Source organism: Labrus bergylta, chromosome 2 (genome assembly GCF_963930695.1).
Source record: "Labrus bergylta chromosome 2, fLabBer1.1, whole genome shotgun sequence".
Taxonomy (NCBI): domain Eukaryota; kingdom Metazoa; phylum Chordata; class Actinopteri; order Labriformes; family Labridae; genus Labrus; species Labrus bergylta.
Window position 1 is genome coordinate 17,301,832 of NC_089196.1, and position 27,739 is coordinate 17,329,570.

Consider the following 27,739-nt stretch of genomic DNA (forward strand, 5'->3'; position numbering starts at 1 on the left):
CCACACATGACACTCGACTTTCTTGGAAAAGGATGTTTTATAAAAAAAAAAAAACAAGACTCCCATGACACACAGAGAAGGCTGATGATGATTCCAATACATTACAAGTAGGTACATTTTTTTTCTCAAAATGGGCAATACAAATTCTAACAGCAGATCCATAAGATATTCAAATCTCCAGACACTCAGTCATTGGTTGGTTGATTGATGAGGAAAAAGACACATTTGTTTCAATCAGTAGTTCTGCACTCATGAATCTGTATTATCATCTGAGTGCTCCTGAACATAATCCTTGATTAACAGGTTTTTTTGTGTGAAAATGAAACAATGTTTAATTTGTTATAACAGAGCAGAAGTTGTTTCTCTGTGTATATAAGCTCTGGGTATAGAAGAACATGTGCAGTGAAATAAAGGATTAATATGTATTCTGTCACCCGTCCCATGTGTTCAAACTAAAACAAATTAAAGGATATACATCCTCTCTTCTATCATGGCATTCAATGCAACAGTAAACTGAACACTGTTTCTTGGTGTAAAGCATAAAATAAATATTTTATGGCTCAAACAACAATAAATAATTTCCATTTTATCACACATCGAGCAGCAGTTGTATCATACCTCATGGTGATGGGGTTAATGGCTTCCCTAAACCGTCAAGGAATAACAGCCAACTTTGATTTGTATAGTCTGTCCATACAACACGTCACCATCAAGGCTACCAGTTTTCTATCCCCAACAAATAATTACCAACAGCTTCTATGCTCATTTTAAATCAGGAGTTAAGTTTGTACTGACTTTCCAGTTTAGAATTCTTCATATTGTACAAACTGTAAAATATCAGTAAAATGGATCAACAGAAACGTGCACTAATTGGTGGTGCACGCAGCAGCAAAAGGAATGACTTTAACACCTTTGTTACAGTTTGTCAGATAGGACTGGTTTCACTTGATTTAAATGAAACTTTACAGATCATGAACCTTTTTCTTCTTTAACAGGTTCTCCAATAAGGAGAGTTTTCTGACATGGTCGACAGTATCTAGATATACTGAAGATCTTATTAAAAAAGCCATAAAGCCTCCAATCCCTCGCTTTAAGGCCTTCAATTTACTTTCAAATTTGACTGCAGGGATTGAATGTGGCTTCAGGTTCTTTAAGAAACAGGGGAACCCTTTTTATAAACATGTCACTTTGCACGGAGGCTGTGTTGTGTTGAAAAGGACAACAACCTTCAAAATACTGACAAAGTGTTGGAACTTCATAAATATGAATTTCATTTTTTTCAAAGCAAAAAAAGGAAGATTTCAAAGTCAACAGCAATTTCATTACCAAAAAACAGTCAAAGAAAAATCAATGAATGAAGAATGAAACAATCAATCATCAAACATTTTTCCATCCCCATACATGTATACGTAAATGGTGCAGTTGGACCAACATAATAAACCCCCCAAAATGTTTTGTTAGCCTTTTAAGCAAACTATTCGATTGGTCAGTAAATGGATCAATATTGACTTGTTGCAACACTTCAATATTTAAGTTTCTTAATATGAAGCCTTGCCCTAATCCAGGCACCAAGTTAGCTCAGCGACTTGGAAATGGAGAAGAGATATTTTCCATCCACATGGTTAAAAGAGTCTTTGAGGTTTGAGGAAACACCTTAGAGAGCGCTCAGTGTTATTCAATTAAACTTCTACGTCTTTTGAAGATCTTGAGGTATTTTCATGTCTAAAAAAATTTACTCTTAGAACCGGGATTTATAAATAATCGAAAAATCATGAGAGGAACGAACAGAGGCTGCTGCCAACCATGAAAACCACGCAATTAAAAAATGCATGTAAGCACGGAGAAGAGCTTGTCCACAGCCTTTGGGCCTTATAGTGAAACTTAAAAAGACTCAGAGGGTTTGTCATTAAAGTCTAACTTAATATAGTATTTAACTTAAATCTATAAATATCTATGATCGGTATTACAGAGAGCAGTAAGGTGAAGTGTGAATGTTTGAAGATTACATTTACAGTATTTCGTTCAAACACATTAAAAGAGAAAATAGTCAATGGTGTAAACCAAGACCAGAGATCATTTATATGAATGAAGGGCACCGAAGGTAAATATAGTGGACGCTCAGTGATGCTGCATCTTATCTGAAAAAAGGCTTAGATCAAACTCTGGACTTGTCCTCACTTTTAGTTTCAGACTTCAGCTTTGTTCTGTTTGTTTCGAACAGCATGCTGAGGATAAAGACACATCCGTATAGATGAGAATCAAAGTGTACCCAAAATGCCACCGTGTAGCCCTTCATTATTCTTCATGGTCGCTCCATATTTGGTCTTCAAACAGGATCATTTTACAAAAATATAACATCAACACACATAACAAAGTCCAGCTGGAAGTTGACACTTGATTTAAAATTCCACTTGAGGTCCATAGAGATTTGTTTTTTTGGTGTGAAATGAATGAAGGAAAGAGAAGGGTTCAAGTCTGGGAAAGAGAATCAAGACTAGAAGATGTTAATAATACAGCTGCTAAAACCTGATTGTGCTTTTCCCACCTACTGAGGAAGCGCTAAGAGAGTAAGTGACAGAAATTAATCTGGATCTACTGAATGTCAACAGTTGAGGCTAAAAGATGTCCAGTGAGGAGAAGAGAAAATGTAAGAGCAGTTGTAAGTTTGGAGAACAGAGAACATTTTCAGTGACTGGGTTGGGGTTGCACGTGGGTCAGAGTCATTGCACATCTGCAGCTCGTCTCTTCTGACTGAATGATTCCTGCTTTAGGAGATATTTCTGTTACTGTAACTAAGCAGAAAAAAGGATTTATAAAGGTTGTAAAGAAGGCTGCCACAACCACTGCTCAGGATCTACTGCATCTGGGAACTGCACATGAACATCTCAAATATTTTTTTTTGATAAGGAGTGTGCGTACCTGCCGCACAGCAGCCAAACTCCCCAAACGCCAAAGAACCTGAAAACTGAGACAATGAGAGGAAAATAAAGACAAATAGTTCTTGAATATGTCCCTCCACTTGTAGTCAGTTGAAACTGGCACAAACCAGCTGTCATCTCAGTTTCATGTCACACTGGTAAGCGCTGCTGTTCGTCCAGAGGAGTCGGCTGCTAGACCAGCTGGATCTGTCCAGAGAAGGTGGTGAGGAAGAACATGATGGCGAAGCCTGTCAGCAGGCCGGCGTTCTGGATGGCGAAGGTGAGGAGAAAGCTGCTGCCGCCCGCGTCTTCTTCCTCACGACTCACCTCGTTCATCTCTGGAAACTGAGAACAACAAAGCAGATAGAGAAGGACCTTTTTGAGATTAGTCAAACAATTAGGAACGCTGATGCTCATGAAAATGGTTTCACACTACAGCAGGACTCACTCCACTGACAGCTACGAACTTGTAAAGAAAACTTTTGTTTTAGTGTGTTGATGGACCTTAACAATGGGGGCAATTACCAGGCAAAGAGGGGCTAACAAAAGATATCATGGGGTTGCAAATTTGTAAAGGTAAAACTACAGCATATTAATTAACTATATTCATTTTTCTATAAGTGTTAACTTAGCAGGAGCTAGTAAAGAAGAAAATTGCTTGTTTCATTTTGTTAAAATACAAATGTCTTTTTCCAGTAAATTAAATTAAAGTGATGATTTCTGATAAGAACTCTTATCTTATTGCCCTTTAAGAACTCTTATAAAAACAGATCCACCCTGTCCGCACATGCACCACATCCCTTCCCCCCAAAACACTGACCATGTCTGCCAGAGCGATGTAGAGGAACATCCCTCCTGCCAGAGCAAAGATCCAGTTGGGAGAGAAGCTGTTGCCGGCCAGGATGCCAAAGCCCATTCCCAGATAACAGCAACAAGCTGACAGGAAGTTGAAGAACAGAGCCTGCTGTATGCTCATGCCGGCATTGAGTAGGATCACAAAATCACCTGGTGACAGAGAGAGAGAGAGAGAGAGAGAGAGAGAGAGAGAGAGAGAGAGAGAGAGAGAGAGAGAGAGAGAGAGAGAGAGAGAGAGAGAGCTGCATGAAGACAAGAAAATGTTTCTAAATCTGTTGGTGCATTTTTTGTTCAAAGCACCAATGTTATAGTTTTGGAAAGTTTGTATTTGTGTTAGGTTGTGTTTCGGAGGAAATATAAAAAAAAATATATCATTTTATAGATTGAAAATCCTGACTAACCCAGCTCGTGTGGAAACTCCTCACACAAGATGGCCACAGAGGTGCTGACGCCCTGGAAGACCGAGGCGGTGAAGGACGCTCCAATAGCCAAGCCGTCAATGAAGTTGTGCAGGCCATCGCTCAATGTGATCATCCAGGCCAGCGTGCCGATGTCAGAGTAAGCTGTCCCCTTCAACCAATAGCAGCCACCCCTGTTGCCAGAGCGACCGCCGCTGTCAGGGCTCTGAGAGTCCTGAGTGTGAAACCCACCAGAATTTAATAACAAATTATAAACAATGTTATGTTTATGAAATAAGGCAAAGAAAATGCTTCAGATCCAGATTTTGAAGCTAACAGTGTGTGATGATTTGACATGAAACAGGTTTAATATGCTGATAGATAAGAGTGGTTAAAAAATAAGCTTCTTCTGACCAGAGGGGCTGGTGGCCTTTACCTCTTTATAGGAAAGTCTTTATTTCACTTTTAAAATCGAATTACTTTGGTAATATAAATAAAAAAGGAAAATTACAATAAGAAAAAAAGAAAAAAATAACAGGTTGTAGTCTCTCCCTGTCTTACCTCTGGTGTCTGTGCAGGACTCAGCATAAGCTCTCCCTCTCCTAAGTCCACCTTGCCCAGAGCCAGACCGGGGGCTCCGTTCTGCTGCAGCTTCTCCTTCTCCACGCTTTCCACATCCCCGTCAGATTTCGAGTACTGATCTGATCCAGAGTAATGACTGTGTCCGTGGCCCTGAGACACAGAGATCATGGTCAATAATGTTGAACAGAAAATTAAAAACTACAAGACATGGATGCTGTTTGAGTTCAACCAGTAAACTTGTAACCCATACACAGAAGCTGACACACTAGACACACTGACGTGTTGTTTCTGTCGCATCCACGATGAACACAACAGTTTAACAATCCAGTTAGATACTGTTTTTGTAAGCACTGATCAGACTTTTGATTTGAACTTGATTCTGAGTCAAACTATTATCCTGCTCAAGACACATTTGTGACTCTGTGCTCTGAACACAAAAACAAAGACACTCTACAGTCAAAACTTTAAAAAATGTGCTGATACCAAAATCTAATCATAACTAACACACATTAGTTACATCAAAGCATTCTCTTGAATCATGTTGCCCTATGCAGAGCCTCTCAGGCTGCATTTACTCTGAGGATGAACTGTTAAAAACAAACACTAAACCTGGAGATTAAGAGTTCTACAAGGACAGCGGTTGTTTTGTTACTGTTCTGTGTCCCCTCTCCATCAAACACTACAATAGTCCTCTGTATATCAAAAATAATTGCTAGTGACAGATGTGGAATTGTTCATTTTTGCAACAAAATGAAAAGCCTGAAAGCAGCGCTGCAGGTGGCAATCCGGGTCAGAGAACTTGTGTAATAGGATCAACAGCTCGTAGTGTGAGCTGTTAAGCAGCCTGGCTGGACCATATGGCTTCAAGTATCGTAACCACAAGGTGGAGCAACTGTTCCCAAATCACCCTGGTTGAATTCCCTGAGGCTTTTAGAGAATTCAGCAGCACTGAAAAGCTGTATGAACACATGCAGGTGAGAATTTCAATCAAGCTTTTTTTTTTTTGAATTTATTAAATAAGAGAAAATCTGCAAAGTTGGAACATTGACATCCATTTAACAAGTGACCCACAGATTCATATTGCAGCCATGGAAACCTTTTATAACAAGTGCTACATACAATGATACTGCACTCATGAAAATATGCAGAAATAAAAAGCTGCCAAACGGCCTGGTGCCAAAAACCAGACATGCTGGAACAGCACGCAGTCAATCCTAAATAGAGAACTTAGAAAAAACAACCACATGCCCACTGACCACTGACCACATCGCCACACAGTCTAGAATTCAATACTCTTATAAAGGGAGGAGTAGGAAAACATCTTGCTGTCTAGAAATTAGCAAAAAGATCAACATTTCTATTGACTATAATTTAAAACATATACGAAACTTTTTTTTGCAAAGTCATAATGACAACTGAGACAGCCAGCAAGCCATGTCTTTGGCCTTCTTTTGCTAAATGATTAGGTGGATAACACTTTAGTAGCAGGTAAGGATAATATTCATTTAGCAATAAAGCTCTCTTAATTTGGGTTTTTAAATACATTCAGCTGAATATTTAAAAAATAGAATGAGGACAAGTTAATCCTTAATTTGTCCAGAAAACAGAAAAAAGTATAAAAATACAAAAAAGAATAGCATGAGTAGCTGGACACTGTTAATAATCAGCATATTTGGTTGATGACTCAATTGAATCCGCCATTGTTTTCACACTAATATGGCTTCAGTTCCTGTTTCTTAACAGATATTATATTTACATAGGGGACGAGTGGAGCGTCCTTGCCTGGTAACCCGTGGCAGAGTAACATTTTTGCTCATGCATGACAAACCCTAAACACTTTTCAGGACTGGAAGTGAAGAATGACTTCTAGTAAACTCCTGAGGGCACAACTGTGAACCTGACACACCAGATGTGGGGCCTCCCGTCTCTGTCCAACTTACTAAACCTGCCACTGAAGCACAAATACTAGATGACAGAACTATTTCATTGTGCGTCATGGTGATGCTGATTGCTCTCATAATCTAAGTAAATGGAACACTTCCTGATAAAAAGGTTGGCTTGTTATGATATCCTTAACAAACACTGAAGCATGAAATAACAAAGTAGGGTCAACATGAACAACCTTGTGGGGACAGGTAAAAGAACTTCTATTGTTTGACAAATTGTAATTGAAGTCCCACAGACATAAAACAAAGATATTTATCTGATTTAATTGAACTGATACAGATATGCTTGTTGACCTTTACCTGTATCTAAACATTTAACTGTCAATATCATTTCCTTCTCGCAGTGTACTCACCTGGTCTTTCTGTTTGAGAAGAACTCGGAGGACTTTTTCAGTGAAGAAGAAGAGGTAAAATCCTGCAAACACCACAGCTGACTTGGACATGTAGAAATCCACCATGGGGTCAAAACCAAAGGCCTACGATTGAGAAAATAAGATGATATCAGCATCTGATGAAAACTCAAACTAGCTCATCACTGACATACATTAAACAAAGTTCATACATTTTAAAAAGGAGGTGTAATTTAAACAATTGGCAATTGTAAGAGAAACATTTAGCATGTGGTTTTGAGGGTGAAAAATAAGTGATTGTTGAGCCGTTTGTTTTGAAATCTATGTGGGTCAAGGCTGTGCAGTCAGCTGTCTAAAAACAAGAGAAAGAAAACATTTTGCTGTGTTTTGATTTGCTTTCACAGTGAGCTGCTCTTATAAAAGCATGTTTATCTCTTCTGAAAATGTCACCCAGCTAAATGTCTTTGGACAGTTTTATTATTTTCCAATGAAAAACTGAACAGCAACCACCAACTGAGCTGACGTGATTTTGAGATATTTCAGAGCACTCCCCGTTCTAATGGAAGAACTGCATCATGGACATAGTCGACTCACGTCAAACTTCAGATGAATGAATGAACACTTCAGCTGAGAGGTGTTTTCTTCTTTCACTATTCAACCCACCAGAAATGATGCAATGACTTACAAAACTGATGTAAAGCTAGCCTGATGGGTGTGAGCAGTTTGTCTTTTAAATGCTGTCTAGACAGACAAATGACTGTATGGGAATACACTCTGACTTTTAACTTTAGTCCGTGTGTTGACATACACTGAAGCTCTCTTTAATAAAACGTTGCTTATCGAACGTTATCTTAATCAGAAACCTAAGGAGATAAATAGATAAATAACTCCTAACCCTAAGATTAGTAGAACATTTCATAGCCTACTTTATGACAGTACTCCTATCTTCTTTTAATTTCTTTCAGTTTTAACATAAATGTTTGAAATGTGGAAATATAATATTAGGAATGTGGTTAGGAGGGGAGATTTTGTTTGATGCTACACCCAGCCAATCAAATCAAACACAGCAACAAGTATTCCCCTTTCTTGCTCAGCAGCCCTGCACAGCTGTGGCTCTGTGAATGAGCTGCAGCTCTCGAAGTCACAGCAGCATCAACACTACCTCTGGGATGAGCTGAAACAGGGCGTTGGAGTACAGCGTGCCAATGGCCAGGGCTATGAAGAAGAGCAGCAGCCGCTTGTAAAAGGTTTTCCTCATGAAGGGCACCACGCTGGCCCCCACCAGCGAACACAGAGAGATGAGTGTTACACACAGGATCCCATAACCCCACACTGATCAACGGAGAGAAGGCAGAGAAAAGATAAGAGGAAGATGAGAGAAAAAAAAACATAGAGGCAGGTAGTTAGTTAGGAAGTCATTTGACCAGATTAATCACCACAGTGAGGTAAAGAACAAAACATTAGATACCACCAACCCGTGTATGTCCCTAAAGGGGGGAAAAGGGATTTGAAAAAAAATTAAATTTAAAAGACACTAACAACCCTTTTGTCCATTGCTCAATAGAAGTAACACCACCTTTCATTTGGAAAGAAGATAATAGTTTGCTGTCTTTGAAGCAGCCCAATGACACCATGCATTTCTTTTCAACAGGGAAGAAAGTGTGAACACACACACACACACACACACACACACACACACACACACACACACACACACTAAGGTGCACCTACTGTCCTAGCCTCAGGGTGCACTGCAGACAAAAAAGGGGGCTAGTGAACCTTAAATAGCCCAACAGTAGCAAAAGGAGCACTGCTAACACGGGATCCCATTTCAGCTTGAAGGACACTGTGCGTTACTTCTCAAGGATAGTCTTACACAAATAAGGGAGTATTGGGAAACCTGTTTTTAAATCTATTTGGCTGTTAATATGCTGCAGTGGCAGAAGAGAGAGCTGATCTGATTTCTCCAAGAAAAACCACATGACTGGCCTAGATCTCAATTCTGAGGAAGGGTCAGATTCAAAAACAAAACTCAAACACACCCCTTGATGATTAGTGATGCAGTGAGGGTAAAGGAAAACGAAAGAGCCTTCCACAGTGCTTATTGGAGCTGGAAAAAACACTGCGAGGAAACAAAGGCAGGAAGCAGAGGATATAGATATGACCACATGACAGACAAAGGAGCTCTGGGCCAAAGGTGCACTCGTTTTATAAACAGCCGTGCAGCACTGCAGTGAACTAAATTCAATTTTTGTGTTTGTTTCATGGGAAGCAAAAAAAAAAAAGTTTTATGGGCTGTGAATAAGGTGTAGACGGAAAGGTGTCGGGATGGATGGGTGGATGGCAAACCTCTGGCAGGAGCTGCAGGACGGCAGAGGAGAACAGTGTGCCAATGGCAAGAGCGATGAAAAAGACGAGTATGTGCTTCATGAAGCGCGTCCTCATGAGAGGCACGATGAAGACTCCGGTGAGGGCGAAGGCATTGATCACACTCACACTCAGGAAAGAAAAGCCCCACACTGGTGGTTTGAGTGACAGGTGAGGGCATGGAGGAGAAAGGTGGAACATTAAAACAAACTGCCATGCTTCATATGTGGAAATGGAGCTGTGAATACAGATTGAGCATTAAAAACAACAACATACAAGCATTTGTCTTCTGAATACAATCATGGTGTTATATTAGCCAGGATCTGCTTTTTTTTTTTTTTACTAGCTATCTCAAGACAGCTGCTGGGCATGAAGTGCATGAGTAGTACTATTAAAGGATGATACTACAAAATCAGCTGTAATAACTTTAAAACAGTTTGGAAGTAGCTGTTTAGGGGACAGATAGGTTTGTCTTCAACAGGACCGGAGACGTGTTGGATAGAATCCTGGATTTGATTAAAAAGGTATTTAAAGAAAAGTCACAAAAGCATCAACCTTAAATAAAAAGAACAGACGAAGATGTATAAGTCAGAGAGATCTGCAGTGGGGATGAACTTCTTTGGCATCTGCCTCCCTGCTGCTTGCAGATCTCTACAGTCCCTGCAGAGAAAACGGCTCACGAGCCAAAATAAGCTGCCTTGAGACGAGCTGAGGGCGTATCAGCGAATGGTAAAAGGATAACACATTTGACCGTGGAGAGGGGGAGCCAAAGCAAGAGCTCAGTGGGTAAAAAAGTAAAGTAAAAAAAATTTGTGAGCTAGCTCAGCATGGCTACATAAGTTAAGTTGGTCTTTAACGATATCTGTTGAGAACCGTATTCACTGGATTTGTCCCACCTGTGTTTAAAGGCAGTAGGCAGCCAAAGTGCACCAACAAAAACCGTGCTTTAAAAGGAGAATAATGTTTCTGATGGGGAGGGAAACCAGAACAACTGGAGGAAACCTGAACCCGGGAGAGCATGGATTCAAACAAAGGACCTGCTTGCTGTGTTTCATGACTAACTGTTGTTCTAGAACATAATGTCAAGCAGAGTCTACATAAGTGTTGTTATTTTTCCTCAGAGTAATAAGTAGGACAAACGATCCAGAAACATTGCTGCTCAGTGCTTTCTGGCATCATGTTGTGAGCAGGGTGCTGCAGACTTGGGGGGGGGGGGGGACCTCCCACATCATGTTGACCCATTCTCCAACTTTGTCATTATCAAGGTTTCTGTACCAGTGGCAAATTCAAAATACTCAAATCAAAAGCTTCACTCCACATTTTTGGGAATGTCACACCGAGTGCAGATGCCAAAACTACTTCCAGGGCGTCTAAGTGGGTGTGTATAATGGGCAGTATGTTTGGAGTTACAGCGGCTCAGCAGACGAAGACAAGGAGCAGTTTGTAGCTGGCCGGCTGTTCTGTTTGACCTGGAAGAGATCTCTGCTAGGTACTAGGGATGTTGATTGAGGCAGGATTTTACAATCTGAAGGGTGTGTTTAAGCCATACTGAGATATGCAATCTGAGACTTGGCTATCTGTGTGCATGCTTATTTTGGCTTTAATCTCCTTTGGGAAAATTGTGATATCACCATCGCTAGGCAACAAATAACACACATTTGGAGCTCAGATCAGACAGCGAAATGTGTTTTCAAGGTTTCACTGCTTTAGTCTTTTCACTGAATATATTTTGAACAGAAGATATAGTTGTAAGAGAGAAGACAGAACTGACAAAAACTAGTAAAAACTCCAGATGAAAAACACTTAAAGAAAACAACTGACAAAAGGGAAGCTGTAGAAAGATAAACAGAATTATATCACAAAAGAGTAATAAAGAGAATATAAGAAAAACACAACAATCATTATTCTACTGTATTCACAAAGTATCCGTACAGTGAAAAGACAATGATGATGAAGAGGAAAATCTCCCATTATTGACTGTGACTCCACAATAGACAAACGGTTACAAAGGGCCTAGTTATGCTCAGTAACTATTCAGTGCTCACCTTCGACGTCTGAGGGCCTGGGGGAGGCCAGCTCCTCCTCTTTATGTGCCCTGCAGGTTCCTTTATCCAGCTGCTGCAGCATGGTGGGACACAGCTTCTGTAGGCCCTGTCCATCCAGCTGTGACTGCTCACTGATGCTGTACATAGCTAACGTGTCTGCAGGTAAACACTGCAGGAATGAAAACATGGAAATAAATCAGTTGAGTCGCAAAAATAAAAGTTGTAAATAGGCAGAAAAAAATATACGGTAAAGCTGAAAATGTTCATGTGGTGAATTCCATTGTTTGAGTATTTTTCCAAGAATCACATCCTAACTGTGAACAAACCAGTTAAACAGCATTTCTATTGGGGGAGAACATATCGCGCCACAGAAACCAGCAAGCAATATTAAGCAGCTCTTTTTAACTGAGTGACAAACGAAGTCTTTTCACTACAGAACCGATTCCGCAATCACTAAATTAGTCAGAGACCAAAACAGAAAATTTATTATTTTTTGGAGAATTTTAAAGAGACCCCAAACATCAGGTTAATCATATCAAATGTGAGAATTTGATGCATCCGTGTTTTAAACACTGGATTTTTAGTAGAATTAAAAAGTATACTGAAATGTTAAATGACAATGTAGAGTTCTGACAGATGTCACAAGGACAACTCCTGAAATTCATTTGTCTGAAATATGAAACCTGAAAAGTCACATCTAAAAGCCGAGAGAAACTGTATCCACATTAAATGTGACACGTCTATATTGGGACACAGAGGCCAGATGGAATTCAATCTTCAAGGACAAATAATGACAGTCAGCCTTTGAGAAGGATTTAGCACATAATAAAGTGAATTTTCCCCCTTTGAAAAACCACTTTGGTAATAGAAATATTACTATGAGTTATTTTATATGAAGAAAAGAAAAAGCCAAAGTTCTCTGATTCCAGTTTCTTAATGAGAATATTGTGACAGCGACTGTGTAAGTTAAATGAATGTCTTTGGGTTGTGGAAAAAAGAAAACTTTTAAGGACATTATAGCGGGCTTTTGGAAACACTGATTGATCTTTTCAACTTTTCTATCTACTGATAAAACAACATATTGATTTATTTAGAAAATAACACATGTAATGTATTCAATACTTATTTAAACTTCTCATTCTTTCAAATGTAAAAGTGAGAATATTGGAATTCCACGCGTAGCAATACGAGTCTCATGTTACCAAACATGTTAAAACGAGTAGTACACATTGTTGCACACACGTGTCTATACGTCACTAATTAGAGAGTGTAGTCACAGTTAAAGGCCAGAGGTTGCAGTTCTTCCTTTGTTCATTGAGTCACACACACAAACATGATTCTATTTTTAGATCCAAACAGGTAAAGAAAGAAACCACAAAGCAGCATGAAAGTCCAGCATCTGAACTATCAGTGACTATTAGCCTATTGTTCTATTCGATTTTCACAGAAGAGCTTAAACCTTTGGACCGCTCACTCAGGTTAATCTATTCAAAGGCAGATCAGCTAGTGAGTCAATTGCACAGGACACAAAGCATGGGAAATATGTGAAACATTTCAGCAGTGTGGCACCAGTGGCTCCTGCTTCTTCAAGATTTACCCTCCAAAAGACTTCACATTAGGGCTTACCTGGCGCACCTACAGAACTCTTTTGCTGGTAGAGAATAGTTATTGAGAAAACAGAACGTGAAGTGGACATGATCAGGTCAACGTTTCCATCCTGTCAAATCACATTTGCTGATCTACCAAAGTTGCTTTATTGTTTTAGGTTAATACTTTTTTTCAGGTTCTGCCTGATGTTCAGCCACACCTCCCCTCTAGGTATGGCACATTGACAACCTTTGTATTGTATTGTCCCTCAATTAGATGTTTAAACCAACATAATTGTTGTTTTAAGACAGCTTTATGCTGCATAGTTGACAACTTGTTCATGAAATGTGACTTGAGAATGCATTTATGGTTTTAAAGCTGAAAGTTATTTGGAGGCATGGAAGTGTGCAGGCTTGATTTTTTTTTATATACCAAATTTTAAAACAATCCTTTCTGATGGCTGATAACACATTTTGCTAGTGTCATGTTATTACAGAAACAAACAGCATCTGGAAAAGCTGAACAACTGCCAACAAAAACAGATCCATTACTGAACTCCAGTGAACTACTAGTGAAAACTACGAAAGTGAAATAAGTCAGCTGATGGTGACAGTAATGAACAGTGGAATGCTTATACTTGGTGTAAAAACGGCCTTTAGCTGATGTTTGACTTTTCTTATGATTGTGTCACCGATTAAACTTCTCAATTTCAAAATAAAAGTCCAAGCTCAACCCCCCCCCCGAAATGCAAACTTAATATCAGCAATTGTTTCACAAATGTAAATCCTCAATTGAACTAATTGTTCAACACTCTAAGATCCAACAATGTAAAGGTAAATAAAAACATTACATAGTAACATTGGAATGAGTCTTCAGAAAAGCCCCTATTAGCCTTGACTAACACATAATCAGTGTGAGCCAAAATAAAGTGACATTTTTTCAAGTCAAGGTTTTTTTCTATACTTTTGGATTAGGAACTGTGCCAAAACCTTATCATGGCTCATTTCTTGTATCTTGTTTTTTTAATCATCCATCTTTATTTTATTGTTATTTAATTAACTTCTTATTAATGTGCATTAATAACTCAATCATTTTTAACAGACTACCTTTTGTCACTCACTATTTCACTCTTTTGTAAAGCAATTTGAATTGTCTGAAAGGTGATATATAAATAAAGTTTGATTGTTTTATTGTCAGTAGCTTTTTCCTTGTTTACATTTGTAGATTTATGTACAGTAATTCTAAAATGACTGCTTCATGTGCACAGATATTATAACTGTCATCTTAATTATTATGGAGCAGTCTCTCATTAAAAAAAAAAAAAAATCAAACTAAAAGCAAGTTTTGGCTCTTACCTTTGAATGGTTGGTTTTGAGAGGTGTTGTGGTTGGTGACTCCGCCATATTGTGGCCTTCTCCTTCTCCTTCACCTTCAACCTGATCTCGGCTGAGGTGGGCCAGCAGAGACCGCAGCTGGGGCACCGTGATGGTGACGTTGTCTCCATAGCGAGTCAGCAGGTCCTGCAGCACCTGGGAGGCGGACTGAGTCTCAGTTAAGCCCTGACCTGTCACTGGACCGAGGGCGCAGAGAAGCACAGCCAGAACCAAGATCTGCTTGAGGAGGGTGATCGTCATAGTGACACGGCCATGAGGGGGCCAGAGAAGCATGGCGTCTTCACAAGCTGGAGGACAATAATCTGTGTGTGTGTGGGGGGGGGGGGGAGGTGCACAAAGGAGAAGAAGATGAATATTTAAACTAAACTTTCATCCTGAGATATTTCTTACTGTTGGCTGCAAGAGCCAAGAAATGAAAAAAACTGGTTAACAAGTGAAAATAAATATTTTATTAAAAATAAAGAGCTTTGTTTGACCTGGCAAAGAAACAGTTGAGATTCCTTCATGCAAAGAAAGAGGGTTGTAAAAAATATTAGTTGAAAAGTCACTTCTATAGTCTTTGACAAAAAAGTCAGCGCATTTCTTAGATTTTTTTTTAAATCACAACTGGCTGTTGATCATTAGGGAAACTGTGGGCAACTTTCTTTGTTTTTTTTTCAATTTTTCTGCGTCCTCTGAGGAGAAAGCGAGAGTCTTATCTTTCTTGCTGATCCTTTCCTTTATATTTCTGTTTACATATCTCATCCTACTTCCATCTAACTGGTGAATGGATTTCTCACAATGAACCTTCAGCAGTGGAAATGGAAACAAAGCTTTTGATTTTCGGTCTAAGAGCAGTAATCTCTACATCATAGGGAGCAGCAAAGAGAGGAATTCAAAATAACTAACAATTAATCAATGTTGTAGCTGCTGGTACGTTTGCTTCTGCAGGTCAAACAGGGGGAATCCGTATTTCTTCAAGACTATTTCATAACCCTTTAAAATCCCCTCACATTAGGTTTAACTTTTGCCAAATGTACAAATATAAATCTGCTGCATGTGTATGTGATTTTCTCAATCCAAAAACCTGTAGACAGTAAGAGTTTTACAGCACATGAAAGGATGCATTGTTTACCCTGCTGTATAAATGTATTTAGTCTCATTTTACTTTCTCTGCACTTCATACTGTCATTTTTTGCTCACTCCCAGTCCCATACCAATATCTTTGAAAACCCATAACAAAAAGTACAGTCCCCTGCCTCCAATGCAATTCTAGCAGAAACTCCCTCATAAATGTTCTTTATTTTACCTTAGTTTTCTTGACAGAATGGGAAGTGTTTTTATGTTCCAAGACGAGAAAAATCCAGGATTAATATCAAATCATTGTGAGAAAAGAGTTTCTCTTGCATGGTGCAGCTGTAGGTAAGTGAATAACTAATTGTTCGGTACATCAGAAGTCAATCTTAACTGCCAGTGAAGCACGAAACAAGTGGACCCAAAGGCCCCACAAAACACAGAGGGAACAGGAAACCAGTGGGATAAACACAGACACTAATTACAGAAAATTATAGCACACATGTATCCACCAGACACACCACGCAATCAGTCAGCCAGCCACAGTGACAAGAGTGTCAAAAAACCAGTAAGAGTTTACTCTAACACGTAACTAAAACCAGACCTGAACCGTTTCATTGTGAAAGGAAGATCGGGGCAAAGAAATGCAAATTTGTTTTTTGATATGCACCAATATTAAAATTTTATTTTTTTCCCCTCTCCTGATATACTATCAGTACTTTTGAAAGTGAATGATACAAAGTTTTATTAAAATGTGCTGTTGTTTTATGGTTTCTTATAACTTGCACAACAAACACAGGAATTCCAAAAAATATGTAAAGCAGCCAGTGTGGGTGGGACAGTGTTAGGATTTGTACTACATTAAGAGTGCATCTACACACACAGCTGTAATGTTCCTGTCCCCAGCCCCAACTCACAGAGCACTGATTCATTTCAGCAACCCCCCCCCAGGTTCTCGGTAAGGCTGGGCTGAACACAGACCCATTCATTTTTTAAAGAAAAGCTCACCGTTTTCCACAAGGCATCTAAAGATAGCGGGTGTGTAACGTGGCTGAGTTTAAGTCGGTCTGCCCCGAGGCTGCAAGCGTGCTGAGGGAAGCTAACAGGTTACCCACGAGCAGGAAAGGAGTCGCGGGAAAAGGCAAGCAAAGAAAAAGACATTCTTGAAGAGAGTAGTACAATCCTCAAGAGTGCAGTGAACTGAGGGGAGCAATAGAGAGGGGAGGGGGGGGGGGGGGGGCAATAAAACAGGTTTACAACTCAAAGGTAAGGAAGAAAGAAAGAGGAAAGGATGGGGAAAAAACTAAAGTTGAAGAGAAGAGGAAAAGTAAGCTGAAATGGGATCTTAAACTTTTCAGACTTCCTGACTTCTTCAACTAACAATCTCAGGATTCAAAATCCAACACTGAGCCAAAACCACATAATTCTTTCCCTGAAACTGCAATGAGCATTCCCTGTTAATTGTTTTTCAGCGACAAAAAGGAGAAAGCCACTTAGCTGTAGCTGGCAGTGGAACATGACGCAGACATAATGCAGTCACAAAAAATCAAATTCCAATGCTGTAGAGGACACATTTTGTATAGAAATGAACATAGCCCCTGGGTCTAAAAATGAAGAAGCCACTGCAAAAGTGTCATAAACATGAATTCTTTCTTAAGGCCAGAAGGGGAGGAATGGTTGTGAAGACGTGTACTACACAGTGAACCTATTCTACCTTAATTTAAAAGCGCTGTACATTTTTTCCCCAATAAGTATATGGTCTGAAGTTCTAGTTTGAAGTCTTAACTTACTACTTCATTAACTTTATGAATTATGGTGTTAATTAGATAATAATAAACAATAGAGAAGGGTATGTTACCATGAACCTACTAATGCAAAAATCTAGCAGTAGTGTTTTCTTACCACGGCTCCTCTCCAAATCACTCCTGACTCTAAGTCAACATCCAAAAAAAAACAATTCCAAGGCTATATAAAACAGTAGTCCACGTGACAGTGACAGCCAGTATAATCACATTTCTGTCACTGAGAGAAACCAGAAAATAATTGCCTAATATGCCACAAGCTCTTCTAACTGCTGGGACGGCCTGGAGGTAGAGACCACACTCTTAAGCAGTCAACACTTTGCACAACTTTTACTGTGCTGCTGTAAGAAAATATGGTATAATATTCTTGTAGAGCACATTGGTAAAGGTGCAGCAATGCTCAGCAGATTTTCTTCTTTTAAAAAGGTCAATCTGCCCGATTCCTCTTACTTCCCATTTCTACATATCTCTGAGACTCAAGGAGGCAAAAAAAAGAAGAAAAGAGATCTCTGCAGCAAGTCACCCCCTCCCTGAGGATTTACTCCTTTTCACAAATCTTCCTCTGTACTTTCTCTAATGAAGTCTTGTCTAAGGTCACCTGGGGGAGAACTGGGGAAACTGGATACAGAAAATAGGGATAACTCCTTTATTAATCTATTGAGATCAGATGTTTAGCTTTTTTTTTTTTACTTTTGTCTGACACTATCTTGTTAAGTGTGAAGGAGCTCAACTGACCTTTGCCCTCCCACTTGCAAGCTGTTGCAGTTTTGTTAGTGAAAAAGGTACAAGTTGAGAAAGGTGCTGTAACAATTAAATGACCATTTTCGAAAGTAGATTTTTCCAGTTCAACTTGATTTCAAATTTAAGATCCATTTTCTAATAATTTGTTCGGGGAAATAAAAAGGAATTAAATAGCATTACCTTTGACTTTACAAAAAAAATGTTTTTTTTACTCCGATGACTCATTCTGCACTCAGAGGCACTTACAATGTTTTGACCAATTTTTCATCCCAACATTATGTTCTGCCTTCTGTCTTGTGATTGGTTCTATCCTGAGTTGGAAATACGTCACAGTTAGATATTCACAAAGTTTAATTTCAAGGGGTCTTTAATCACAGTAAACTAATTAATTAAGTGTGATTTTACATCATCTTCAAATTTAATAACCATGCCATTGTTGTCATAAAATACAAAATGGGATTGTCTGTTTTCAGCTAATTCACGGACTTGTTATTTAATCAGGTAAGTCCTGTTGACATCTGGCAGAAAACACAGGTCAGTCAGTTAAATAGAGAATAAAGTGTGTTGACGTATCGTGTTTGGTGTCATATCGTGTCGTGTCATACTGGTCAGAAGTTGGCAAATGTACAACATTAAGGTCTCTCCCTCTCCCTTTCAAAAGCTGTTAAAGGAGTCAGAGGTATCTCTCTTCACTTCTACATTTATTTATTTAGAGAGAGGAGGGAGAGGCCAGGTTAGGTGTGTGAGGAACTTTCTAGGAATGACTTCTAATAGCAGCACATGATTAAACACAAAGACAGCCCTCTTAAGCAAAACAATGTATGCCCTTTTAACATGTTTACATTTGAGGTAGAACTAGGTTGAAATATTGTTAAACAAATGCACATGTCAAAGGCAGAAACACAAATAAGCACATTATTATTTTCATGATGACATTTAAGGAGGGGCTGCCTGTCAACAATTATTGCAGCTTTTGAAGCGGAAGCGTTCTCAGATGAGGCATTACCCCCACACCGATATAGATAAATTACCAAAGGCTCAGTCTGGCAGAATAACTTTTAAAAACAATGCTGTGAACTTTAAGGAGTTTTTCATCATTTTATTTTTGTATGTCCTTCTAGTATGTTTCGTTTCCAAATCGATATTGGCAGTTTGGTGATGCAATGTTGTCTATTGTGAAAATAAGATTAAAATAATGCACTGCAGTGTCATATGTATGAATTAGGAACTAACAGAGTAATTGGGAAATGTGAGCCTCAGTTTGAGAAACACAATGACAAACTGAAAACACAGAAACAATGCACATTTTCATATCGTTTGATCTGTAAGCCATAACTTTGTCAATGTACCACAAAGTAATAGTTTACTGTTATGCAAGTGTCTAATCCTGCAATTTAACCACCGGGTTAATGAACAAAATAACAGGAAGCTAACAGGAACAAAAAGCACATTTTGTGGTAGCCCTCTCTTATAAATAGTTTAGAGATTAAAATGTCAAACTTTTTATGAAACACATAACATAAAGAACTTGATATGTGATGAGTGTGTGTCTATGGTTATGATTTACTGGTTTTGTAGGTTCTTAAAACACATTTATTAAAGAGGAGGAACATCTAAAAACTTTTCCCAAAAAAAAGTATATGAGCATTACATTTAAACGCATACAAAAAAAGTGATGTGAAAGTTAAGCTTCCAATATTGATACACTTATCAAAGAAGATGAACTCTGGCAGTAAGTGAAAGGAAACCTCGAGTGTGTGTGTCTATGTGCATAAGGCATGCTATGTTAAGTGTGCAGATAAAAAATAGAAGTTAGAGGTCAGTGTATGACACTGTTAGTTTGAGAGGCTTGTTGAAGTTATATGATAAAAGAAGATACATAGATTTATGGCTTGGAAAAAAAGAAGCAGCAACAGAAATAATGACAACAACGTTCTATTATTAATACCATGGTTATCCTCGCTAAGATTTTTTCAAGTAATACATCTATGTATCTTCTTTTATCATATAACTTCAACAAGCCTCTCAAACTAACAGTGTCATACACTGACCTCTAACTTCTCTGCTTATCTGCACACTTAACATAGCATGCCTTATGCACATAGACACAAACTCATCACATTTCAAGTTCTTTATGTTATGTGTTTCATTAAAAGTTTGACATTTTAATCTCTAAAATATTTATAATTGTTCACAAAAACTGTAGTATCTCCTGTGCTCTATCCAGCATGACACAAGATAACTAGTTGGGGATATTTTGCTGTAACCCATCTTGTTACCCGTGATGTTAGCCCAGGACTAGTTACAGACACTATGCACTCATCCCTAGATAGTCCTTCTTGTGCTATAAAGGTACAGCTGAGTGAAAATGAACAGTGACAGAGAGAAAGTCTTCTTCCCTGGCAGACCTTTGTCTTTGTCTCACTGTGAAGGCCGTCCAATCAAAACAATGCAAAAGCTGCTTTTAAATGTCAGCATGTCAGGTCAGAGTGATGTCGCGGCACACTCACAGAATCACTATGCCCATGCAGTTAAGAGTCCAAGGCCTTTTTTTTGGAGCTGTAGAGATCAAGGGTGGTGGGAGGAGACAGGCAGTCTGCAGAGACAGTGAAGTTAAGGCCTTTGCCATGATGCATGAAGGGAAGAAGCAGAGGAGCAAGGAGGAAAGGCAGGAAATGTTTAGTCTGTCTTTTCTGTCCTGCTTAATTTTGCCCTCTGACTTTTTTAAAGGATTAGAAACTGACGAAATCATATGCCTGTATTCCAGACAACCATAAACAATTGATAAGTTACACTTACTGTACCACACCATCAATGAGAAGATTGACTACGACTTTTAGAATACAACAATGCTTTTAACTGTGTTCAATGTAGCATTACACAGCAAGCAAACCAGAAGGGCCTTTGTTTGTATTTCATTCAACAGCATTCTGTTAAGACAGTTCAAATGAAGCATGGCAACTTTTCATTAGTGATGATTACAAAGATCAAATAAGGGTAGGATCAGCAAATAGAAAAGATGCACAGCATCATCCACAGGGGAGGCTGAAGTGGACATTAAAACAACTTCTTAAAATACCTTTAACAATCAAACGACTAAGAAATATAGTAATTTAGTCTTCAATTGTTTCATATCCTTGCAGTGGCTTAAAAATACAGACAGTGGTAAGAGAAACACATTTCTTTGACCTTAAACATTATTGTCACCAGGCAATCCGAGCACTGGGAGTGAAAAAATGAGCACATTTGGTGATAACCAGCTTTTTCATCAGGTGTCAACCTGTGTTATCAGCACTACTGTCAAACCTCATACACTACAGCAGAGTATAAACACAACTCAGTGAGACTTTTCCCTCGTCATCACCAGTTTCTGAAGCTGACTTAAAAGGAAGAAAACCTCTACAGATCTAACAGAGGAACATCTCAGGGTTTACCAACATGAGATTCTGCCAATTCAAACACTTCTTGGAAACACAAGGAAGTAAAGATTTCTGACTACAGGTCAGTTTGTTTCAAGGATTTACTTAACCTGTTTTCCCCTGGAATAATTAAAGTGCCGGTACAACTGCAACTACCTCAAACATGCACACCTCTTAAATAAATTAGGAATGATGGTGAGCTAAACAACTGCTTCAAAGCTTTAACTGTTTGCTTTGGAAGATGAGCAAAGTCATGACTGGGCTGATAGAAACTTCTTCTTTTCATTTGTCACTCCCTTATCCTTTCTCGGTATTTCCAGTTCACATCCTCTTTCCAACTGTAGAAACTATTTTTACTAATTAGTCATGACTTCTTGTCCTTTGAGATTAGGCATGTCTTTATGTGGAAGGCTACATGTTGGGTCTGCAGAAATATCTTTTAAATTGATATATGGCAAAAATGCAATATCCAGGTGGAGAAGCTGCAAATGGGTTTCAAACACCATCAATCTTGGAAACTATATTGAAGTAAAAATTCAAATCTGTTGAGCAAAGATGGTTTGGCATATCACAGTTACACAGTTATCTGTAATAAAAAACAAATCAACGGAATGATTTTTCCCCCAATCAAAATTGGATTTAGGGTTGGAGTAATGGCTAAAAACTGTTCTCACTTAAACATATTTGAAGTCATATGATAAGGTTCTTCTCAGAATATTTTTGTAACCCAAAGTGACTCAACATTTTTCTTTTAAAATAAGGTATAGGTTAAATAAGCATTTATTTGCTTTTGGGGACATGTTTGTTTGATTTAATGCCGGTGTGTCTTGAAATAACCTATGGTCTTTGTCACAATACGATTGATGCATTGCTGGTCTTTAAATTGTTTGTTATCATGAAGAAAACAGAAAAAACAAATCGTCTATTTCAATAAACAATAAAAAGTTCACTACAAACTACAAAAAGGAAAGTTAACAGGCCTGCAGTCTATATCATGATGATTACACATCTAGTCACTAATCCAATGATCCACCATTAAAACTTGAAAGATACTGCAACACTGTCACTACAAACACTATTAACTTATTGGCTACAAAACAAGCCTGCCATATGTTGTCTGTTGGCTCAGAGTCAGACAGCAGCAGAAACACTTCTGCTAAGTACTCCTTCTGCTGCTCCTTAAAGCTTCTCTTTCAGTCAGTTTCAGAGCAGAATTTCCAATCAATCAGTCAATTTTACTTTTGCTAACTCTAAAGCATAAAGCATACAGTACCTTTTATGAAAGGTGATGCACAAACAGCAACTTCCTGTTGTAGTTCTTACAGAAAACCTCGCAGCAGCTTGCTCCTCAAAAGCGGCCTTCCGTTGTCCTCTCAAGTCTGCACAATCATCTGTTGCATGCCAGGTCACTTTATATACTGCAAAGGGCGGGTTAAGCTGTGCATCGACTCATAAACCTTAACCCAAGGCCCATAATTACTGTTTCTCTCGGTCCTCAAGCTGATCACCAACCGGAGACTGTCATTAGATGAGAGCGTGATGGCTGTGGGTAACATGTAGGTTCACCGAACACATTGTCCAAGTGCTCCACTCACCCTGAGTGTGCTACAAAGGATCATTCACCGTAAATTAAAGGGTTTAGACGTGACTTGACTTGATCTGGCTCCACCCCTCACTTTTATGCAGGGGCCAGCTCAGAGGTCAGGGATTGCAAAGCCGCATAGCACCATTTTTAGAGACTTTTCTTGTTTTATAACAGGAAACTTTTCAAATTTTCAAAAGGAAATGTTAAAGTTTTCCTTGACTTCAATTGTGGTTATTAATTTAGATAATTTATTTATTCAAACATACAATTGGAACTTTGACAAATATATTTAGCTGGCAGGTATTTTTGGGCAGATATGAGCCGCCATATCACAGATCAGTACCAATGTACATAATTTCAAAATATGATATGTTAACTGTTAAACATAAAATTGAATGACAAGAATATTGCTTATTGTTTAAAAAAACAAGCCGATCCATGAAAAAGAATCACTTTTGCACACTATTAAATTCCCAACTGTCCACTATATCTCATATATTGGTGAACTTCTACCTCTTAGTCACTTTCACATATCATTGGGCTCTATATGATAAGCTCTAAACCGATCTTGTGAAAAAAATAATCTGAAAATTCTGTACATTGATCAATTATGATCATGTGATGCCATGATTAACAGTCGGTCCCAAAGAATAATGCATTCTTTGCGTTGCGCACTTTTATGACAGAAAAGTCAGTCGGCTGGTCCTCCTGAACAGACTGTACATTGCCTGATTAAATTAAATATTGGTATGGTTTGAATTGAAGTAATCTTTTGGTCCTTTTTTTGCCTGTATTAGATAGGACAGCTAAAGAGAGACAGGAAATGTTGGGAGGAGAGAGTGGGGGATGACGTGCAGCAGAGGGCGGATTTGAACCCATGGCGGCTGTGATGAGGACTATAGCCTCCATACAAGGGGTGTGCAACATAACCGCTATCCGGCAGCCCATGGTTTGCAATTTTCAACAATAAAACACTATTTTTGTATTTTCCAAATCACACTTACTAGTACATTTTTGTCAGATCATGTATTGAACTATATTTTTTTCCTTCAAGATTTGAGGCTTGACCTAAGAAGACATTACAAATTGAAGATGACAGTAGTGCACAATTTACATAGTTTTTTTTTCTTCCTTCAAGTCCAAACATTCTCCATACTGATTGCTACATCTGTAATTGGAGAACTTTTAAATCTACATCATTATCCAGTGTTGGCCAGACTCTACATTACATAAGCTCTGGAATTATTATATTAACATGCCAAAAGTTATTAGAGCTTATTAAATATCCTAAAATACAATTTGAGTTTACTTTTGGCTCCTTGAGCAACATTTTTAATCCCAGAAATCTACTTATGATTATTTGTCCCTGCTCTTTCAATAAAGTGTTGCTCAAGATTTGCACACATTTCAGCCAATTGGTTTCAATGACTTCTTCCGTGGCTTTACACCAGTTGGGTAAAATAAATCTCTGCTAATTCTCTACATAGATTAACAATATGAGTAACATGTGATGTCATGTTTAATCAATAAATCCCAAAGAATAAAGCCCTCTTAGTAAAGTGGGTTTTCTATCTGAAAAAACATCCTGTACATTTCAGTAGAATCAAATATATTCATGGTTGAATATCAATCAAACAATTTTCCAGATGTTTTTAAAACTTTTACAACCATGAAAATAAGATACCTACTTTAACTTTGTCATGGCCATTGACCACATTATGAACAATATCAAATACTTTAATACAAATAATACAAGTTCTTTATAACATTAGGTTTGCTTTCACCTGTTGAAAGATTTCACAGCAAAATTGCTTCACAATCTACCTAGAAAAAGTCTACTTTCACTCTGGCTGAACATTTGCCACTATATACTTTTACCTCCAAAATAATATCCCTTTAAAGTCATGTTCTTTGTTTGATAAGCTCTAGAAATATAATAATAAAATTCCAATAGTTATTTTAAGTGATGTATAACTTTAGAATATACCAATTTCTACTTTTGGCTGCAACATAAAAAAGTCAATTTATATTGATGTATATATTTATATGAATATTGACCTCATTTCCCTTTTGTCCCTCTAGGCATTGCTCAGGATTTACGCAGAATAATAATTTCCCTAAATTCTTATTGGCACTAAACCCAACTTGTGAAAGAAATCACTGCAAATTCTGTGAAAAAAAAAAAAAGGATTGGAATTATGTGTGATGTCAAGACTAGTGCACTAAGCCCGAAGAATAAAGATTATTTGAATTACAAACATTAATAATGTTTAAAAAAAATGAAGAGGGAAACTGTATTTATAACTAAGCTTACTGTTGTAAGAATGGCTTTGAATGTGCAGTGGAGGACAGCTACCTTCCCACCATGCATTGCCTTGCATATGTTTTCAAACCCCTTTGACTTTCACCCATTTCATAATGTAAAAACCTGGAATTCAAACAGACTTTTTTGGGGTCTTTTTCAGTTTTATCAACAAACAAGAGCTGTACACAAAGCATACATTTTTTATTACTTGATGTCAATGGGTGCCACCTTCTTCTTGGATCTTATTGGTTTGACAGCCAAGCACATCCATTTATTTTACCCACTTTTAATCATCAAATAAAATACTTCATCCTATTAAAGAGTATTAACTATTTTCTGTCGGTCAATTACAACTTATTAAAATCATCTAGTAACATGAAAACATCGGTAAAGTTCATGGGGGTTGAGAAATGAAAATCACTGCAAAACAAAGTGCAATGTTTTTTCCAACTTTCAGATCAAAGAAAATACTTTAACCTCTCAAGATGATATTTTCAAAACAGCTCAAAGTTCCATCATATGGATCCTGATATCCTTAACAGTAAACCTTTACCTCTGAAATGTCCCAAGCTCAGGAACTGCAATAGAAATCCAAAAGAATTTACAACTACGGTAATTTAAAAAAACTAGAAAATCAAGTTTATTTGGCTGAAATGACAATATCTCCCACAACATTTTTTTTACTTGATTTTCCCCCCCATACCTCCTTTCACAAAGGTAATCCCCATGATTTCCACCTACTGCAGGAGATTCAGATGTTTTACAAAAGACATCTAGACAGTCTGTACATAAGATAAAAAAAAATAGAAGCTTGTTATGTCAAGATAAGTGTATTTATCAAAAGAATAAAGCTTTCATTTGATTACACAAGTTGATGACAGAAAGTCAGCTTTGCAATTTTTTTTATGTTTGCTCACATAATGATGTTAAATTGAAATAAGACTGTTTCAACAGGAAGTGTGTATTTTCACACACACACACTTCCTGTTTCATTATGATTTACAAGTAGAAAAACATAATAGCTCTCATCTACTCCTACGATGCTACTATGACTTTAAGATTGCTCATAGGCAGCATTCCACAATTTGCATCCCTTAACACACACACACACACACACACACACACACACACACACACACACACACACTCACACACTCACACACTCACTCCATTCCTACACCACTTATTGCCTCAAAACTAAAAGTGTATCAGGTCTACCTTGATGAATAGCCACATTTGTTTAGCTTCTACCACAAGTCCTTTATCCAGCTACGCACCTTTGATGGCTTAGCTAACAGGTCCGAAAACCCTCAATGTGTAAGAATAAATAAAAAAGTCGTATTCGAGGCTGGTAAGGTATGAGCTGATGAAAGTGGCTAGCTTGTGAATAGTCAGGTAAATGAGCTTCTTATTAGCCGTGTGAGTTAGCTTACCCGGTGATGCTGCTTGACGTCAACTGTCCTCAACAACAGCGTACGTTTCGGTTCCCACTCAGCGGAGATGTCACATGAGGAGAAAGTAGATGTCAGACATGAGCGGTGTATAGTATCCGGCAGGTTCAGTCATTCACACACTGACGAGTTGTTTTATCTCCTGTGTCGTCCTCCCATTCAAACAAACCTCTCAACAGCGGCAGCAGCAGCAGAAGCGTGGAGGATGTGAAGGGGTCATCTTCGGCAGTGACGTCGACGGTGGTGTCCGCTTTCAAAATGACCGTGTCGCCCTCATGCGGTGGAAACTGTGTACTGCACTGTGTACTGCAATACAGAGGTCAGAGGTGCAGGGCCTACATACTCGGTAAAAAATAAATAAACTTGAGTATTTCTGCTGTTTCCTGTACAATTGATTACAATTTTTTGTATTTGTGTTGCTCTTTGTTTCATGTTTTATAAGCCGTATGCTTCATTCATTCCGCTTTTACATTTGACTTATTATTTGATTGTTAGATTTATGTTTATGATGTTGTCATGCTCATGCATACATTTTAAGTTTGTGTCTTTAATATAAAGCACACTGAGTTCACTTGAAATCAAACGTGCCTCATGAATAACGTGAAATAAACTTTGCCAATTGCCATTTACAGTATAATTGAATACAAATCGTATTAGCCTATATTATGCATACAATATTAACAATGCTAAACTATACTTTTCTTAAATGTACTGTTCTATACTTTATAGTAAATGATCAAAAACATCAGATTTGCATGCTGCATGTGTTATATAACTTACTCTGAATATACTTTATATCTCACATGTGAAAATATACAATCTATTATTGTACAAGCCATTTTTTTCCACAAAATTGTTATTATATTATGCAGATGTTTGAAATGCTTCGTAACAACATTATATGCTACTGTTGAAGTAAGACAAGTCAAATAACCCACTTG

At 38.1% G+C, this 27,739-nt stretch overlaps 1 protein-coding gene across 3 annotated transcripts; it reads right to left on the reverse strand.

The window, feature by feature from the left end:
• Positions 1-18: 18 nt before the first annotated feature.
• On the reverse strand, positions 19-27,023 carry slc39a14 (solute carrier family 39 member 14). Of its 3 annotated transcripts, none has more exons than XM_020640769.3 (9): positions 26,781-27,023; positions 14,404-14,744; positions 11,462-11,630; positions 9,399-9,568; positions 7,053-7,175; positions 4,733-4,903; positions 4,175-4,406; positions 3,739-3,923; positions 19-3,263 (listed from the first exon to the last, which is right to left on the reverse strand). In XM_020640769.3, the coding sequence occupies exons 2-9, from the start codon at positions 14,713-14,715 to the stop codon at positions 3,111-3,113; spliced, it is 1,515 nt and encodes a 504-aa protein (XP_020496425.1). In that variant the 5' UTR covers positions 14,716-14,744; positions 26,781-27,023; the 3' UTR covers positions 19-3,110. The 3 variants fall into 3 exon arrangements, with proteins under 3 accessions (XP_020496425.1, XP_020496424.1, XP_065822704.1); XM_020640768.3 differs by lacking the exon at positions 9,399-9,568 and adding an exon at positions 8,212-8,381 and having other exon boundaries at positions 26,781-27,022; XM_065966632.1 differs by lacking the exons at positions 9,399-9,568; positions 26,781-27,023 and adding exons at positions 8,212-8,381; positions 22,731-23,039.
• Between the last annotated feature and the right edge of the window lie 716 nt (positions 27,024-27,739).